The 17,688-nt window shown below is 36.6% G+C and overlaps 3 protein-coding genes and 1 pseudogene across 6 annotated transcripts; all 4 read left to right on the forward strand.

Moving 5' to 3' along the window:
- Positions 1-2,418: 2,418 nt before the first annotated feature.
- On the forward strand, positions 2,419-3,541 carry AT5G23950 (Calcium-dependent lipid-binding (CaLB domain) family protein). Of its 2 annotated transcripts, none has more exons than NM_001343833.1 (1): positions 2,419-3,541. In NM_001343833.1, exon 1 carries the CDS (start codon positions 2,510-2,512, stop codon positions 3,215-3,217), a length of 708 nt encoding a protein of 235 aa, NP_001329993.1. In that variant the 5' UTR covers positions 2,419-2,509; the 3' UTR covers positions 3,218-3,541. The 2 variants fall into 2 exon arrangements, with proteins under 2 accessions (NP_001329993.1, NP_197783.2); NM_122300.4 differs by having other exon boundaries at positions 2,513-3,518.
- Positions 3,542-4,850: 1,309 nt separating this feature from the next.
- AT5G23955 lies at positions 4,851-10,191 on the forward strand (annotated as a pseudogene; the record flags this gene model as incomplete). Its single annotated transcript has 1 exon — positions 4,851-10,191.
- A 2,478-nt stretch (positions 10,192-12,669) lies between these two features.
- Positions 12,670-15,110, forward strand: TPS21 (terpene synthase 21; the record flags this gene model as incomplete). 2 transcript variants are annotated; one of them, NM_122301.4, is made up of 7 exons in its annotated part: positions 12,670-12,824; positions 12,914-13,193; positions 13,287-13,659; positions 13,744-13,962; positions 14,052-14,196; positions 14,274-14,522; positions 14,607-15,110. In NM_122301.4, 7 exons carry the CDS (start codon positions 12,738-12,740, stop codon positions 14,895-14,897), a joined length of 1,644 nt encoding a protein of 547 aa, NP_197784.2. In that variant the 3' UTR covers positions 14,898-15,110. The 2 variants fall into 2 exon arrangements, with proteins under 2 accessions (NP_197784.2, NP_001190374.1); NM_001203445.1 differs by having other exon boundaries at positions 12,738-12,824; positions 13,744-13,981; positions 14,077-14,196; positions 14,607-15,054.
- A 914-nt stretch (positions 15,111-16,024) lies between these two features.
- On the forward strand, positions 16,025-17,616 carry AT5G23970 (HXXXD-type acyl-transferase family protein). Its single transcript, NM_122302.4, has one exon. It carries the CDS (start codon positions 16,095-16,097, stop codon positions 17,379-17,381), a length of 1,287 nt encoding a protein of 428 aa, NP_197785.1. The 5' UTR covers positions 16,025-16,094; the 3' UTR covers positions 17,382-17,616.
- The last annotated feature ends 72 nt before the right edge of the window (positions 17,617-17,688 follow it).

Consider the following 17,688-nt stretch of genomic DNA (forward strand, 5'->3'; position numbering starts at 1 on the left):
ACGAGAGGTTGGACTAACCGGTGTGGTATATAAGCATTTGAGTATTAGTATTTTTTTAACCACAGTTTCATCAAGTTTTAAGAAGTTCTATCAGATTGGAGAAACCTTTGCAACGTTGTCTAAACAAATGTGTATAATTTTGCTAATGAAACAAAATTAATGTTTAAATTTCTGAAATTATAATTTATAGATGGATTTGATGAAGTTGTTGGGTTTTCTATAATGATTTCCTCTTTACCTACATTCTGTAATCGCTATAAACTGTACATATATACCCTATTTTATACATGGAAGAAAACACTTTATTGGATTTCAAGGACTCTACTTCCCATATTTAGTTTAGTAGGTAATAAGTGGAACTGTGGAGGTTCGACAACGACTTCTCCGGCTAATAAAATCTTATGGTTTCTACTTAGTACTTTCTACTGATTGTGTATAAATTACCCAAACCAAGAATGCCTAGCTTTACAAAAACCATAATAGCCGACTTACAAAAATTAATAAGCCAATGATAACAATGATAACAATTTTGGTTCTATTTTGTAAAATAGTATTTAATATTTGGATAGTTTGATTATTTAAAGTATTTGATTGTTTTGGTTCTAAAAATAATTAATATTTGATTTTATAATTACAGTTATAGGTATTATTTTGGATATTTTCTACGTTTCTGGATATTTTGGTTATCGGTTCGGTTTTATTTTATTTAAAACTTAAATCAATAATTAAATTAAATTACATGCATTAAAGTAATATATTCTATAGACTTATAAAATCTCTAAATGAGTTATCGATTATCATGTCATCGATACACAAAAAGGCTATATTGCTAGAGACTTTTTAGATTGTAGTTTGATATGTATTTATTCGATATGGAGGTTTGTCTTGCAAAGTATAAATTATATTGAGGTTTTTTTGCACAAAACCCTTATATTTTCAAACAGAGTTATCGAGTGTCACGTCATCGATACACGGGAGGGCTGTATTGCAAGTGACTTTTAAGATTGTGGGATTGACTTGCATAATTCGAACTTTGAGGCTAAACTTGCAAACAAGATTGACTTGAAGGGTTAATTTTGCAGAAAACCCTAATAATAAAATAAAATAAAAACTTCGCATAACATTGAAGAAGTAACCTTTATCAGAAAAAAAACATTGAAGAAGAAACCATTATGACATTTTATTTAAGATTCTCAAACACAAAGAAATATCTTAAAAATAATACAAAAACAAATTTTAGTTAAGAAAACAACTAAAATTTAGGTTTATGGAGGATCATATTCACATGCATCAACACAAATCTAAGCGCTAGCTTATGTTTCGCCAAAGTCTTGTTAATGTTTTGTGTGAAGAACAGAGTATGAAAGAAAAAACAGAGTATGAACGTAAACAATCTTATTGACTTGATTGTATTACAAAACTCGACTGTGTGTTACAGAAACAAGACTCGATCTATACTTATATGAAACGAAACACTGTGTTGAGAAGACACTCTAATGAACGACACAACTTATAACTCACGATTCTTAACTTAATAACTAACTTATACGAATGTGACTTTGCCTTATACAAGATTTGATTATACTGCAACAAGACTTATTTTTTCTAAAAAAGCTTGCACAATGCACCGATGTCAGGTAACTAAATTCATGGTCTTCAATTTATATATTAAAAAATGTCTTTAGTTTCTTTATTATATAAAATCAAAGTTTACAATTTCTACCCAACCAACAATCTACAACACAAAATATTACATTTTATCTACCCACTCGAGCTTATGGGTCATTGATGATCCAGCTGATCTCTTTAAAGCCGATGGAAAATAATAGATGGGAGATAGTACATGCTGTGAAGAAAGACAGAGGGAGGAACCAATGCTAAATGTCCATATCTTAAGTTTTTGGATAAATAAATGAATAATCTAATCTGGAATTACCTTGACTCCAAATGAAAACCGAACCGTATTATGCAGTGCGGTTTCAATAGTAATGAAAATATCTGCAAATATATGTGTATATATTTTCGTTACTATTAAAACCGCACCACATTTTATCCGCGGTTAAACCGCATGTCCATTCATTCAATGGGAAAGATTATTGTGTCACCGTTAAAATCAGTTCCACCCAATGTAGAGTTTGGATTTAAGTGAAGACTCACATGGTTTTGAATATTGGCATTGGATTTATCAGTAGGTTGTACCAAACCTCCTAAGAAAACCTTGGTTCATGTCTGAAAGAGCCCATTTCGAATGTATGGCCCGATTTTTAAAAGTTGGTCGTCAATAGCGTATACGCATAGACAATAGATTTACAATTGGACCGACTAAATGGACATGTCGGCTATAATATTATTCTCACAAGCATATCGCAAGACAACGATATAAATATTAACTATTTATTTCTTTTTATTTTCGTTTGATGTCAACTATTTTTTTGATTGGACCAAGTATTCTGTTAAACAGATAAACTAATAACTAAAACATATATATACATAAACACAGGGATGAATCATGTTATTTTCGTCGTGCAAAATAATTTTCCAATATACCCTCAAGGAAATGTCATCCCACGGCCGAGAAGTAGAGGTGACCATCTCATCGGCAAAGGATATCAAGAACGTGAACTGGCGCAACGGCCCAAACAAGCCATACGCCGTTGTATGGATCGATCCGAAGTTCAAATCCTCCACAAGAGTTGACGAAGACGGCAACACTTGTACAACGTGGAACGAGACATTTGTCATCGCTTTACCTCCGGCCAACGACGATGACGACAAGGTATACATCAACATCGTACACGCAGGCCGTGAAGAGAACACAAAGCCCCTCATCGGCTCCGCCCATCTCAGCCTCCGTGATGTCATTGATGACGTCGGCTTCGGCGTCCCCTTCATGAAAACCCTCAAGCTCAAACGCCCCTCTGGCCGACCTCAGGGCAAACTCGACGTCACTGTCACCGTTCGAGAGACTCCAGGATCAAATTACGCGCTTCCTTATGGCGATCCATACGCGCCGGAAAAGGGGAGCAAGTTCGGTGGGATGGGGACTGGACTGGCGGTCGGGGCGGTGGCCGGAGTTTTGGGTGGGGTGGCATTAGCGGAGGGACTGGAGGCTGTGGAAGGCGATGAGGATGATGATGATGACGATGATGCTGCTGCTGCTGCTGCTGCTGATGATGATGATGATGATGATGATGATGATGATGATGATGACGAGTGAGACTTTGAGTTTACAGCTATATCATCTTTCATTGGTGAAGTCCTGAATTCTGTGTTGCAACATAACAAGCCTAATAACTTCGATTGAAAAACAAGTAACTCACATTAATGTTCGGGTAAGACTTCACAGAAAATAATGCAAAGGATTGATATATTCAAAATTTCGTGAGTCTCTCTTTTCTTTCATATGTTTTATACTGTATATTCTGCTCCATTTTCTCAAAACACATTTTAATTGAATTATTATAAAACCACGTAATCATTTACAGTAAAACCTCTATAAATTAATAATGTCGGGACCGAAAAAATTTATTAATTTAGAGAGGTATTAGTTTATCGATAAATTAATAATTATTAATTTATAAAGAGATTTTACAAATTTTGTAATTTTTACAAAAAATCGATATAAAAAATACTTTTTTCTTTATAATCAATATTTTTTTCTAAAACTAATTACAAGCAAAAAACAATTATTAAGTTTAAAAAATAATACAAAGTTTTTTCGACGTAGTAAAAATATTAGAATTAAGCTCTACAAATAATTAATAGAAATTGAAATAAATAAATATTAGAGTCATATTTCAGTAAATATTTTACATATAATATTGATATATATATATACATACATATGTGTATATAGTGATAAATTTACATAATTATTAATTTATAATATTGATGGGACCATATATTTATATAAGATTTTCAAAAAAATTATTATCTTATTAATTTATCGATTTGTATCAATTTTTACACTGGTCCCAACTCGGGACCGGAAAAAATTATTAATTTATAGAGATTATTAATTTATCGAGTATTAATTTATGGAGGTTTTACTGTAATTGTCCATTAAATGGTTACGGCTAAGATTTGCATAAGATAAACCGATAGTGTTTCTTGGCATTACATGATTACCACCATGGAAGAAAATTTCTTTTATTAGTTACAACTTACAATTTAGAATTACTAGCAAATTGTTGAACAAAAAAAACAAAAAAAAAACTTGCAATTTTCTATCTTGTAACTTAAAAAATTGGGAAAAATGCTCTTTATGGTTTCTTTTTGCCAAAGTAATCAATTTCTTTGGCTCTTAGAGCACCTTTCATCCATAATTCTTAAGAAAATTTATATATTAGTGAAAAAAATAAAAATAAAATATATATTGATCACAAGAATACATATATTACCAGCTACACTATGAGTCGCAAAGTAGTCGTTAAACAGCGTGTTAGGACTAAATAGCGACTAAAACAAATAAAGTAAACAAGTAGGTTTATGGAGGATCTTCACATGCATCCACACAAATCTAAGCGCTTGAGTTTAAAGCCTTATTTTTTAAAGAGCTTTGCTCACTGCACGGATGTTCAGGTAAGAAATTTTTCATGATCTTTAATTGATAGCTAAAAATGATTCTAGAAATCAAAATTTACTATCTCTACTCAACTAACAATCCACAACACAAAATATTACATTCTATCTATCCACAAGAGCTTATGAGTCACTAATGATCCAGATGAACTCTTTAGAGTCAATGGAAAATAATAGTAGATGGGCGACACACGCTGTGAAGAAAGACAGAGGGAGGAACCAATGATAAATTAATGTCCATCTCTTATGTAATTTTTTGGATTAAAAATAAAAAATATCTCGCCTGGAATTTACCTAGTTTATTGATTTTTAGCTAATGTAGACGACGCTCCATTTGCTCTTCCGGCAGAGATCGTGGCACAAGCGGTTGCAGAGAACCGTTTCATTTTGATGGGACGGCCGGTGATGCCAAGGAGACAAAACATTCGATCGATTGTGGCTTCAATGCCGAGAATCTGGGGTCAGTCAGGGCTGGTCCATGGACGGCTAATTTCGGGGAATCAATTTCAATTTATCTTCCCATCTGAAGAATCCTTGGATACGGTGATGCGGCGAGGACCATGGGCGTTCAATGACCGTATGTTGATACTCCAGCGGTGGTTCCCTACAAATCAACCGCTCATCAATTTCATACCTTTTTGGATACAGATAAGGGGCATCCCTTATCACTATCTCACTCGTGAAGTCATTGCACATGTTGGGAGGGCTCTTGGAAACTTGATGGAGGTTGACTTCGGTCTAGAGACAGCGGCTCGTGTGGATTATGTTCGGGTTCAGGTTAACTGGAACATCGAAGATCCTCTTCGGTTCCAGCGAAATTTTCAATTTGAGGCCAACGTGAATACTCTCTTACGATTCCGGTTTGAAAGACTAAGGGGATTTTGCGAGGTATGTGGGATGCTTACTCACGATTCAGGAGCCTGCCTTATTCAGAATGGTGGTGGCGAGGATCTCTCAGATGATGACAATGAGGATGCTGCTCTCCCTCCTGCAATCAATCAAAATCATGGAGTGATCATTAGGGAGATTGCTGATGATGAAGAGAACGGGGATGCTGCGAAATAGTACCAAATGTTGAAATTCCTGAGAATGCAGAAGCTATGGAGGACAACACTCCCCTGCGCAATGAACTACCAACCGGTGATGAACTTGATGAACCCCATGGAGCCTACTCAATTTTCAAAGAGGAAAGGAATATGAGTGAGCTATTTAATCCTATTCCTATCTTTGAGAATGCTACAGGAGACATTCCAGGGAATCCATCCTACCGACGCTTCTCTGCAATCATCCAGCCTGATTCGTCCAACATGGATGCATCTCGTGAGCGTCAGTCTGCAATTGCTATGGAGAGAGGTAAACGCAAGCGAGATGATGATCTAGTTCAATCTGAGGTGAAGGAGACTGAAGGAATCGTGACAAAGGAAGCAGGTGAAGGAAGCTGTTCCTCCGGCAGGAACACCAAGTGCAGAGGCGCGGTGGGCCCTATACCACCACTTGCTCCATGATTACAATCTGCTGGAACTGTCAAGGTCTCGGCATAGACCTTACAGTTCGACGCCTCAAGGAGATACAAAGGAGGTATCTCCCGGACATGATATGCCTACTGAAAACAAAACAAAGGGATGAGAAAATCAAGGAAATAACTTCAGATCTTGGTTATTCTAACTTTGTAACAGTTCCACCACATGGTATGAGTGGTGGAATTGCTGTTCTTTGGAAAACTTCTGTTTCAGTTTCAGTTCTTTCACTTTCAGCAAACCTTGTAGATACGCAAGTTGAATTCAATGGAATCAGTTTCTATTTGTCGGTGGTGTATGGTCATCCAAATCCTAGTATGCGAAATGAAGTATGGGAATCCCTAGAAAGAATCTCTTCATCCAGAAGTGATCCTTGGCTAACGTTAGGCGACTTCAACGAAATCAAAAACAATGAAGAGAAAAATGGAGGACCACGACGACCTAATCGATCATTTGAAGACTTCAACCGCATGATAACCAATTGTGACGTCCATGATTTAAAGTTCATTGGCAACAAGTTCTCCTGGACAGGAAAGCGTTACTCACATAACATTTGGTGCTGTCTTGATCGTACCATGGCGAATTCAGACTGGATGACATTATTTCCTTCTGCACAGACAAAATTTCTGGATTTTGAAGGATCAGATCACCGACCATTGGTTACCAATTTTTGCAACACGGTTGACCAGAGAAGAAACCAATTTCGATATGACAGTCGCCTGTTTCACAAAGAAGGATTCAGAGACATGATCTTGGAGAGTTGGGAAGCTGACAACACTAGCATGACGCTAAATTCCAGGATTCGTCAAAGTAGAAAGCAAATGGCCGCGTGGAAACGTCGTAATCGTCTCAATGCTTCAATTCGGATTGCAATGCTCAAAAGAGACCTTAACGACGCTTATACATATGGAAATCGATCTACAGAGGAAATTCATGAAATCACTCTAGGCCTGAATCAAGCTTATAAGGATGAAGAACAATTCTGGAAAATCAAAAGCAGGAAGAATTGGGTCAAGTTGGGAGACAGAAACACTAAATACTTCTATGGTGCAACAAAGCAAAGACTTGCTAGAAACAGAGTTTTAGCAGTGACAGATGATGCTGGAAACATATATAGAGGAGATGATGAAATTGGTGAAGCTGCAGAAGAGTACTTTACAAATCTGTTCAAGTCCACAAGAGATGAATTTAGAGATAACACAAGCGTCTTCCAAGGTCTACAGGGGAAAGTGACAAATCAAATGAATATGGACCTCCAAAGAATGGTGAATGAAGAAGAAATTCAAAAGGCTGTGTTTGATATTGGGCCGGATAGAGCGCCTGGACTAGATGGAATCACTGCAGCATTTTACCAACAATTTTGGCCAGATGTGAAAGATGCAGTCATTGTTGAAATCCAACGTTTTTTCCGAGAGGGTAACATGCGCGAATCAATGAACCACACCAACATCTGCCTCATTCCATAGAAAGATGTCTCTTCAGCGATAGTAGACTTTAGGCCAATTGCTTTATGCAATGTGAGCTACAAAATAATCTCCAAAATCCTTGTCGAACGCTTGAAACACCACCTGCCATCTATAATTTCAGAAAATCAAGCAGCTTTTATAGGAGGGAGGAACATTATGGACAATGTCATCATTGCAAATGAGATGCTTCACTCACTGAAAAAAGGAAACGTTGGGCTAATTCCTATATGACGGTTAAGACGGACATCACAAAGGCTTATGACAGATTGGAGTGGGCCTTTCTACGAGAAACAATGCAGAATATGGGGTTTGACTCGATTTGGATAAATTGGGTAATGCAATGTGTGGAATCAGTCAGCTTCTCAGTTCTAGTGAATGGTTCTCCTAGAGGAATGATAAAGCCAGAGCGAGGAATCCGCCAAGGTGATCCGTTATCACCATACCTCTTTATACTGTGTGCAGAAGTTCTGAGTAACCTACTCACCAAGGCAGAAGATTTGAATAGATTGAAAGGGATGAAAATAAGTACTACAGGACCTGTCATTAATCATTTGCTGTTCGCAGATGATGCTCTATTCTTTTGTCATGCACACCAAAAGTCATGCAATACTATTATGAGTATTCTTCACGAGTACGAGCAGGTCTCAGGTCAAGCGGTGAATCTGAACAAATCGGCAATCACTTTTGAATCGAGAGTAAAGCAACATGTGAAAACAAGATTGCGTCGCATACTTAATATCCATAATGATGGTGGAGGTGGGAAGTATCTCGGATTGCCTGAACAAATTGGAAGCAGGAAAAAGGAGATCTTCAGTTATGTCGTGGACAAAGTCAAGCAGAGAACACAAAATTGGTCACACAAGTTTCTTTCAGAAGGTGGCAAAGAAATACTGCTCAAAACTATAGCAATTGCCTTACCGGTCTACACGATGAACGTTTTCAAGTTACCAAAAGGAACGTGCGATGAAATAAATGGTATATTGGCACAATATTGGTGGAGTAAAAGCCGTGATAGAAGAGCAATGCATTGGATTTCCTGGAAGAGGATGAGCTTACCAAAAAATGAAGGGGGTCTTGGATTTAAAGATATTGAGAAGTTCAATTTAGCACTGTTAGGGAAACAAGTATGGAGGATACTTCAATCACCAAACAGTCTCCTCTCAAAGCTACTAAAGGCAAGGTATTTTCCCAACACCAATATTTTGAACGCTGGACCAGGATACAAGGCTTCTTTTATTTGGAAATCATTGCTGGAAGGAAGAGAACTACTGAAGAATGGTTTGAAGTATCTAATTGGAAATGGTCAAAACACAAGTGCTTGGCTAGACCCATGGCTACCGTTGCATCCACCGAGACCACCAAATCGATTGGCGGGAACACCGGAAAATCACTACCTTGTGTGCGACTTGATGAACGAACAAAGGAACGGATGGAATCTTGATCGGTTGAGAGAAACAGTGATACCTGAAGACATTCACACAATCCTCAACATCAAACTTAGCCCTACAAATTCACCGGACTTACTAGGATGGCACTACAACGATTCGGGATTTTATACTGTGAAATCTGGATATTGGCTCGCAACTCACCTTCCAGGAAACGAAACGAATATCATTCCACCTCCGGGACTACACGAGTTCAAAGCGGCCATATGGAAAATGAAGACAGCTCCAAAAATCCAACACTTCATGTGGAGAATCTTGTCTAATGCGTTGGCAGCAGGTACCATTCTTGCGAGAAGGAATATCATCACCAATTCACAATGTAAACGATGTGGCATAGCGGAAGAGTCAATTGAACATCTATTCTTCGACTGTAACTATGTTCGTGACATATGGAGGCACAATGTTGGACTACAAAGGAGTAACTTTAACCCATTTGGAACGTTCACGGAAAAATTCAGAGCCATCATTGAGTGTTACAACAATCATTACCTCTCTGAGATAGACCGACAATTACCTCTTTGGCTACTGTGGAGAATTTGGAAGAGCAGAAACCTCCTAGTTTATCAACACAAGGATGGGAACTGGCAGGAAGATATCATCAAGGCAGAGCAAGAAGCGAGAGAATGGGTGGACTGCTGGTTAGACAATCCGAGAAACAGCATTACGACCACGAGAACACGACCGTTACTATCAAACTGGCAAAAACCGAAGAGTGGATATGTAAAATGTAACTTTGACTGTAAGTTTCACTCGACCGACAACCCCTCTCAAGCAGCATGGATCATGCGCTATTCCAATGGTACGTTTCTATCAGCGGGACACAGTATTGGACAGAGATGCTTCACAACTCTGGAAGTGGAACTTCAAGCGCTAGTAATGACGATGCAACAAGCATGGTTAAAAGGTCATAGATACATTATCTTCGAAGGGGACAATCACACAGCTATACAACTAGTTAACGGAGAAAAGCGCAACTTCAAAGTCCATAATTGGGTTCGTGAGATCAATGCATGGAAGCAGAAGTTCTTAAGTACAGAATTCCATTGGACGCGAAGACATAACAACAAAGCGGCAGATAGAATTGCAAAAGCTCCATTTCCAAATCATGCTACTTTTGAATCTTTCTTCTATGTACCTCAATACATTGTAAACATCCTCCATGAGGATCATTGTTCTTCTTAATCAATAAAGCAGACGTTAGAAAAAAAAGAAAAGAAGAAGCTAATGGCTTAATATAAAAAACAGTTCGATGGAGGAAAATAATTGTCTCGCCGGCAAAACCAGTTCCTCAAAATGAAGGAGTTTTGATATTTATTTGAAAACTCACATGGTTCTGAAATGATGTTGGCATTAGCACCTCTACCAGTAAAATTGTACCAAACCTCCCAAGAGAACCGTGGTTCTGAACCACTGGTTCATGTCTCTGAAATAGCTCATTTCGAACGTATGGCCCAATATTTATTTTTGCGGGCAATAATATATACGCGTAGACAATAGACTGGACGTGTTGGCTTTATATCTTGCTTTCGAAGCATTGCTTTATGTAGTTTCCTGAAATTTTATAGTTTGTGTATTTGTGTGTATGAAATTATGTAGTTTGTGTGTCAAGTGATGTAAAACATTTTGACACATTTTTTCAAACATATAAATTTTTAGACTCTATATTTGGATTTTATTATTGGGCAATACTATAAATCTAATTCAAGTGTCTAAATTATTTATTTTTCATTATTAAAATTATAAAACTTATTTGAATTCTCATTTTTGGATCCTATTGTTGGAGATGTTCTTACCGGCTAAAATATTCCTCATAAGCATATCTATCTCAAGACAACTATGTTTTTCACTGGACCATGATATATACAAAACCGACTACGATTCTAATTTAAATTAATCGCGATTAAAATTGATTGATTTTGGAGTGGGAATGGGAGATTAACTGACGATTCCGTGTAATGTAAAGAAAAAAATATAACTCAATTTATTTATTTCTTCTTTTGTTAATATTAAGCAACCAATTACACGTTGACACATGTCAGATTCTCTCTCTCTCTCATTCTCAAAACTCTCTGAAGAGAACCAGCTCTTCTTTTAATCAGTTTTGATTATTTTTTTTCAATTTAATCAAAGAAAATCTTATGAAAGAGCTTCCATTTATCACCATGATGCTCTTATTAATCTCCAAGTTTTGTCTTTTGGTTCAAGCAAAGTTCCAATTTTACCCTCTAAAAAATGTCGTCCCGTGGCCGAGAACATCGACCAACTCTCATAGCAAACGATGCGTCATATTACGTCCTACTAAATATATGTTGGAGAAAAAGAACGACCAATTACTAGGTTTACTGGGGATAATTATCCCATGACTAGATTGTGACAGACTCCTTTAGTTTTCATACAGAAAAGAGTCCTTTAGTTCTATATGTTAGAGTAGTACGTACCATCGTTTTGGCAAGCTTTTTGAACTATATGTGATTAATTTTGTTTAATTTCTTCGTTTTGATCTTATGATATCAGTCGTTGTACACCTTTATGTTAATAAACCTTTAAAAGAATCCAATGTATGTAAATATGCAAACGAAAACCCCGTGAATTTTTTGTTGTACATTGTGCCTAATGGTTTGGTTTAGCCTTCACTAGTTGTCGATGGAGGGGTCGTTCTCTCATGGTACCATCAATTTGTCGCCTTAGAGTGTGTTCAACGAGTTGAGTACTTGATGACATATGAATTTCATAAATCTAAGGTTGTGGAGAAGTATTGCCAAAAAAATTAGGAACCTGTCCGAATGCCCATATATTAGGTGTTTACATCAAGGACAAAGAGAAATCATGAAGCATGGACACACATATTTTCAAGGTTCATCAGTAGGGCTGTTGGCTATGTTCACATGCAAAAGGAGACCGATTGTATTACGTACTTGGTATGTAATACATGCATAGTTTCATAAAAGTTTGAGCTAATAAATATCTGAAATATCCGAAACGTAATTATATATATAAAAAATTAATTATTTTATACTTGATGTAATCCAATGATACAATATACAATTATGAATAAAAAATATCAGTTATTTTTAAATCAAAATAACTGAAATACTCAAAATAACCAAAATATCCAAACTATTAGTTATATTTATCAAAACTTAAACTAAAGTTTTTTCGAATTTAAACAATTTCTTATTTGTTTTTATAATATTTTGGATACCCAAACCTGACTTAAATATATAAAATACTCGAATGAGGCCTAGAAACCTAAACCAAAAAACTCGAACACCGAAACGTCGATGATTCTTTTTTTTTGGATATAATGTTAGTTTTAACATGGAAGTAATCTAGAAATCTAAACCCGAAAAGTTTGTTTGCAAGTTTAAAGGTTAGTAAAATTATCTCGATGGTTTATACTGTTAGTGAGATTTTTTCGAAGTTTAAAGTGTTATCCAATAACAATTTAAAGGTTAAAAATGTTATTTTCCCCTAAATATACTAATCGGTAAGATATCCATAGGTAATACCAAAACCAAGAAAGAAAGACCACTAATCTGTTTATACGGTGGAAATTAGTCCCACGCCTAAAAATCTTGTACTCTTTATTGCAATGTTTTTTTTTTCTTTTCTCGAATATTTCTATAATTCTATATATATATGTATGGAACTTAGCTGTATCGGCAAAGCTTTGTGGAACCACAAGTGATTAATTTTGGAGAAAACCACTTCTACCAGAAATTTTTAGCATGGGGAGTGAAGTCAACCGTCCACTAGCTGATTTTCCAGCAAATATCTGGGAAGATCCATTAACTTCTTTCTCAAAGTCTGACCTCGTACGTATATCCTTTTCATATTGAATCATGTCATGTAGTATTTAATATTAGTAGCCTACTCTGTGACTATATATTCCATTGCGATATAGGGAACTGAGACGTTCAAAGAGAAGCATAGTACGCTAAAGGAGGCGGTGAAGGAAGCTTTTATGTCTTCCAAAGCGAATCCGATAGAGAACATCAAATTCATCGATGCTCTATGTCGCCTTGGTGTCTCCTATCACTTTGAGAAAGATATCGTAGAACAATTGGATAAGTCATTTGATTGTCTTGATTTTCCTCAGATGGTAAGACAAGAGGGATGCGATTTGTACACGGTTGGAATAATTTTCCAAGTTTTCAGGCAATTCGGCTTTAAACTTTCTGCCGGTAAAAATACTTATAATATATGAATTATGAACAACACTACACATTTTGCATGGTTTTTTATTTAATCCAAAATTTTTATTTTTACGTCTCAAGATGTGTTTGAGAAGTTCAAGGACGAAAATGGGAAGTTCAAAGGACACTTGGTGACAGATGCATACGGGATGTTAAGTTTGTACGAAGCTGCACAATGGGGCACTCACGGAGAAGACATTATTGACGAAGCTCTCGCTTTCTCACGTTCTCATTTAGAAGAAATTTCGTCTCGGTCTAGCCCTCATCTCGCAATTCGCATCAAGAATGCTCTAAAACATCCATACCATAAAGGCATCTCTAGGATAGAAACAAGACAATATATCTCATACTACGAGGAGGAAGAGTCGTGCGACCCAACATTACTTGAGTTCGCAAAGATAGATTTTAATTTGCTGCAAATATTACACCGCGAAGAGCTTGCTTGCGTCACAAGGTAACAAATAATATCATGGCCACTCAACATATATAAACATATTGTCTTGCATAAATTGTTGAAATTCTTTTCATTACATTCCAGGTGGCACCATGAAATGGAGTTTAAATCTAAAGTAACATACACAAGGCATAGGATAACAGAGGCATACTTGTGGTCACTTGGAACATATTTCGAGCCTCAATATTCTCAAGCACGAGTTATAACCACTATGGCACTAATCTTATTCACAGCGCTTGATGATATGTATGATGCATATGGCACAATGGAGGAACTTGAGCTTTTCACTGATGCAATGGATGAGTATAGCATTTGTAACATATAATTTAGGGAGTATTATAAAGGGTAAGGTTGATTTTTTTTTTGATGGTTTTGACTTCTCTCTAACGTAGGTGGCTTCCCGTTGTTCCTGATGAGATACCGATACCCGATAGCATGAAGTTCATTTACAATGTGACGGTAGAATTCTATGATAAACTCGACGAGGAACTTGAGAAAGAAGGAAGGTCAGGGTGCGGTTTCCATCTTAAGAAATCAGTTAAGACCAAAAGAATCAACTTTAAGCATATTATTTCTCTATATATCCAAAACTAACTTGTACGCTTCACAATCAGTTGCAAAAAACAGCAAATGGATATATGCAAGAAGCAAAATGGTTGAAAAAGGATTACATTGCTACATTTGATGAGTATAAAGAGAATGCAATCTTGTCTTCAGGTTATTATGCCTTGATAGCGATGACATTCGTGAGAATGACAGATGTCGCAAAACTTGATGCTTTTGAATGGTTAAGCTCACATCCTAAAATTAGGGTAGCTTCTGAGATAATAAGTCGATTCACAGATGACATTTCAAGCTACGAAGTAAGAACACGTCAAGTTTTTGGAGTCCTAGTACTATATATACGTATTTCTCAAGTTGAATACATTTGGTATTTGTAATTGCAGTTTGAACACAAACGGGAGCATGTAGCGACTGGCATTGATTGTTATATGCAGCAATTTGGTGTTTCCAAGGAAAGAGCTGTGGAAGTGATGGGAAACATTGTTTCAGATGCATGGAAGGACTTGAACCAAGAGCTAATGAGGCCTCACGTGTTTCCTTTCCCTCTTTTGATGCGAGTTCTTAACCTTTCGCGAGTCATCGATGTATTCTATAGGTACCAAGATGCTTACACCAACCCCAAGCTCTTGAAGGAGCACATTGTTTCTTTGCTCATTGAAACTATACCCATTTGAGAATGACTATCCCAATCCATGGAATTGATTCACTTCAATGATGGTTGGATAGTTATTTTATTTATGTTGTATGTTTATTTGTATTCTGGTAGTTACTTTTTTTTTTTTGTATCATTGTTTGTGTACTTTTGTTGGTGAATCCATTTGAATTTGAATTATTATGTATGACTCGATTTCTTTCATTACGGTCACATACATATAATCAAGGTGGATAATGGTGTTTCTTGCATTCACAAACCTCAAACTTGGATTTCCCGCCAAGCTCTTCAAAAAGTACGGTTATACCTCAACCATGTTTTTATAATGATATTTTTGTATAAGTACATGTTTTATGAGCTTTATATGTATTTATCCATTATACTAGTAGCTAGCTAAATGCACACTTTTTTAGGTAAAATCTACACAACATTAATGCATTATGTAACAAATTTGCATAGCATTCGTAGATAAACATTGCTATGTAAAATATACAGTCTACGTATCGTTTTGGTAAATCCATCTATCACAATTTTTACGGCTTGAATTCGTCATAATCTGGTAGGATCGACTTTTGCTTTCCCCTAATAATCTGAAGGGAACGGGTGAAAATGAAATCGAATTCCCACGAGACTTTGCGTAAATAAAGTGATATTAATAGGCATTATACTTTACATTTAGGATATGGTAGGTAATTTGTATTTAAGAAAGTGGTGGTGATTTTAAAAACTATGCGTAAATAAAGAGATATTATTATTTGAAATTTCTTAATGCTATCTACATGAATTTCTTAAAACCTTTTTAGAAATATAATGTACGTACATGCATATTGCGGACCAAGCATCTTGTAATAACCTTTTAATTTCAACATTCAACAAATCGTAAAATAAATTAGGCGGAAGTTCCAAAGAAATTCTTTAAAATAGCGGTGCCCAACTCGTCCTTTGAGCTACCAACATAAGTACAGTATATATTAAGACGCCCAATATTTTTCGTTTGTGCTCTTAAAAAGTCACTGCTTCTGTACGAAACATTGACTATTTACCAGATCATTTAACCACTAACTAAAACAGTACACTGTAACATAGTGTTGATATCGTCGACCTATATGTCGTGTCAGATTCATATATCTATGTCTATATATTTGCATACACAAAGTGCCCATATGTGCAACTCTCAAACCTATTTAGAATATTTTGTTGAAAAAGACGAAGTGAGAAAATGAAGCTAGAACTCTTAAGCAAAGAAGTAATCAAACCCGCTTCACCTAATCATCTCCAAACCCTTTCTCTTTCTCTCTTCGACCAGTTTCTTCCTTCAACTTACGTTTCCGCCATTTTCTTTTACGATGATCACTCAAACCAAGAAGACATCCAGAGGCTCAAAAGCTCACTCTCTCAGACTCTGTCTCTTTTTTATCCACTCGCTGGACAAATCAAAGATGGAGTTACTGTCCATTGCAACGATGAGGGAGCTTTGTTTACTGAGGCACGGGCTGAAATATTTCTCTCGGATTTTCTGAGAAACCCATCAGATGCTGATTTGATTCAAAAGTTCATTGTCTCTCCGGACCATGCAGATCCAGAAACATGGCCGTTGTTGCACGTCAAGGTCATCTTCTTTAAAGACAAAGGATTTGCGGTTGCAGTTAGCGTGTCGCACAAGATATGCGATGCGGCCTCGTTGTCAACGTTTGTTTGCAGCTGGACAAAGGCTTCAAAAGGGTATGCGGACACAGTTGATCCTGAATTTGTGGGGGCCGATTTCTACCCTCCTGCTGATATTTCTATCGAGTTTCCTCCATTACTGGTACACGAAACAAAATCTAAGACAAAGAGGTTTGTCTTTGGTTCTTTGATGATTGAAAAGCTTAAAAACAGAGCTTCAAGTGGCAAACGTGTACCACAAGCTACCCGTATTGAGTCCATCACGGCGCTGCTGTTAAGATGCATGACAAAAGCAGGGCATTCAAAGTCGGGTAAGGTGAAAGAATTTGCAATAACACAGACAATGGACTTGCGACCTAGAGTTTCTTCCTCTCTCTTGCCGCACAAGGCAATTGGAAACTTCTTCTTTTTACCATTACTTAAGGAAAGCTCAGAGAGTAAGATGGAAATCGAAGAAACGGTGTCTAAGCTGCAGAAAACTAAACAGGAGCTGAATGAGCTTATCAGAAACGATTCGGAAGACGCAAAGAGTAGCGTTGAAGCCAAAGAGAGAATCGCAAGCGCGATGCTGAGTTCGTTGTGTGAGATAAGTCCTGAGATGGAGACATATGCTGTGTCTAGCTGGTGCAGAATGTCGTTTTACGAGGCGAATTTTGGATGGGGGAAGCCGGTTTGGGTTGCCCCAGATTCAGTTGATAAGACGCAGGTCGTGTTAATGGACTCAAAGGACAGTGAAGGGGTTGAGGCAAGGGTTACACTACCTGAAACCGACATGGCTAAGTATGAGCATGATAGTGAACTACTCGTTTACGCTACTCCAAGTCCTAGTATCCTCATCTAGTAATAATTATGTTTATCAAACAAGTCTAAACATAGACCGGTTAAAAAATGGACTTGTGCTATAGAATAAAAGTGACCTTTGCTATACTACTTGGATCTGTTTTAATTTTATAAGATGTTTTAACGCATTACAGTATTTTTATTTCATCTAATTGCAATCTAATTATATTTCACTTAATTTACTATATAAGTTTAAAGTGGTATAGATTAGTGGTCAAATAGACTTTAAATCAAACACGTAAACATTTATGTAATTTTTTCCCAAAATTAAATATCTTACGATATGAAACAGAAGGAAGTAATGAATA

Source organism: Arabidopsis thaliana, chromosome 5 (assembly GCF_000001735.4).
Source record: "Arabidopsis thaliana chromosome 5, partial sequence".
NCBI lineage: Eukaryota > Viridiplantae > Streptophyta > Magnoliopsida > Brassicales > Brassicaceae > Arabidopsis > Arabidopsis thaliana.

What these genes read in the sequence shown, in the direction of transcription:
- AT5G23950 (NM_001343833.1), top strand. Translation starts at nt 2,510, where the DNA reads ATGTTATTTTCGTCGTGCAAAATAATTTTCCAATATACCCTCAAGGAA.
- AT5G23970 (NM_122302.4), top strand. Translation starts at nt 16,095, where the DNA reads ATGAAGCTAGAACTCTTAAGCAAAGAAGTAATCAAACCCGCTTCACCT.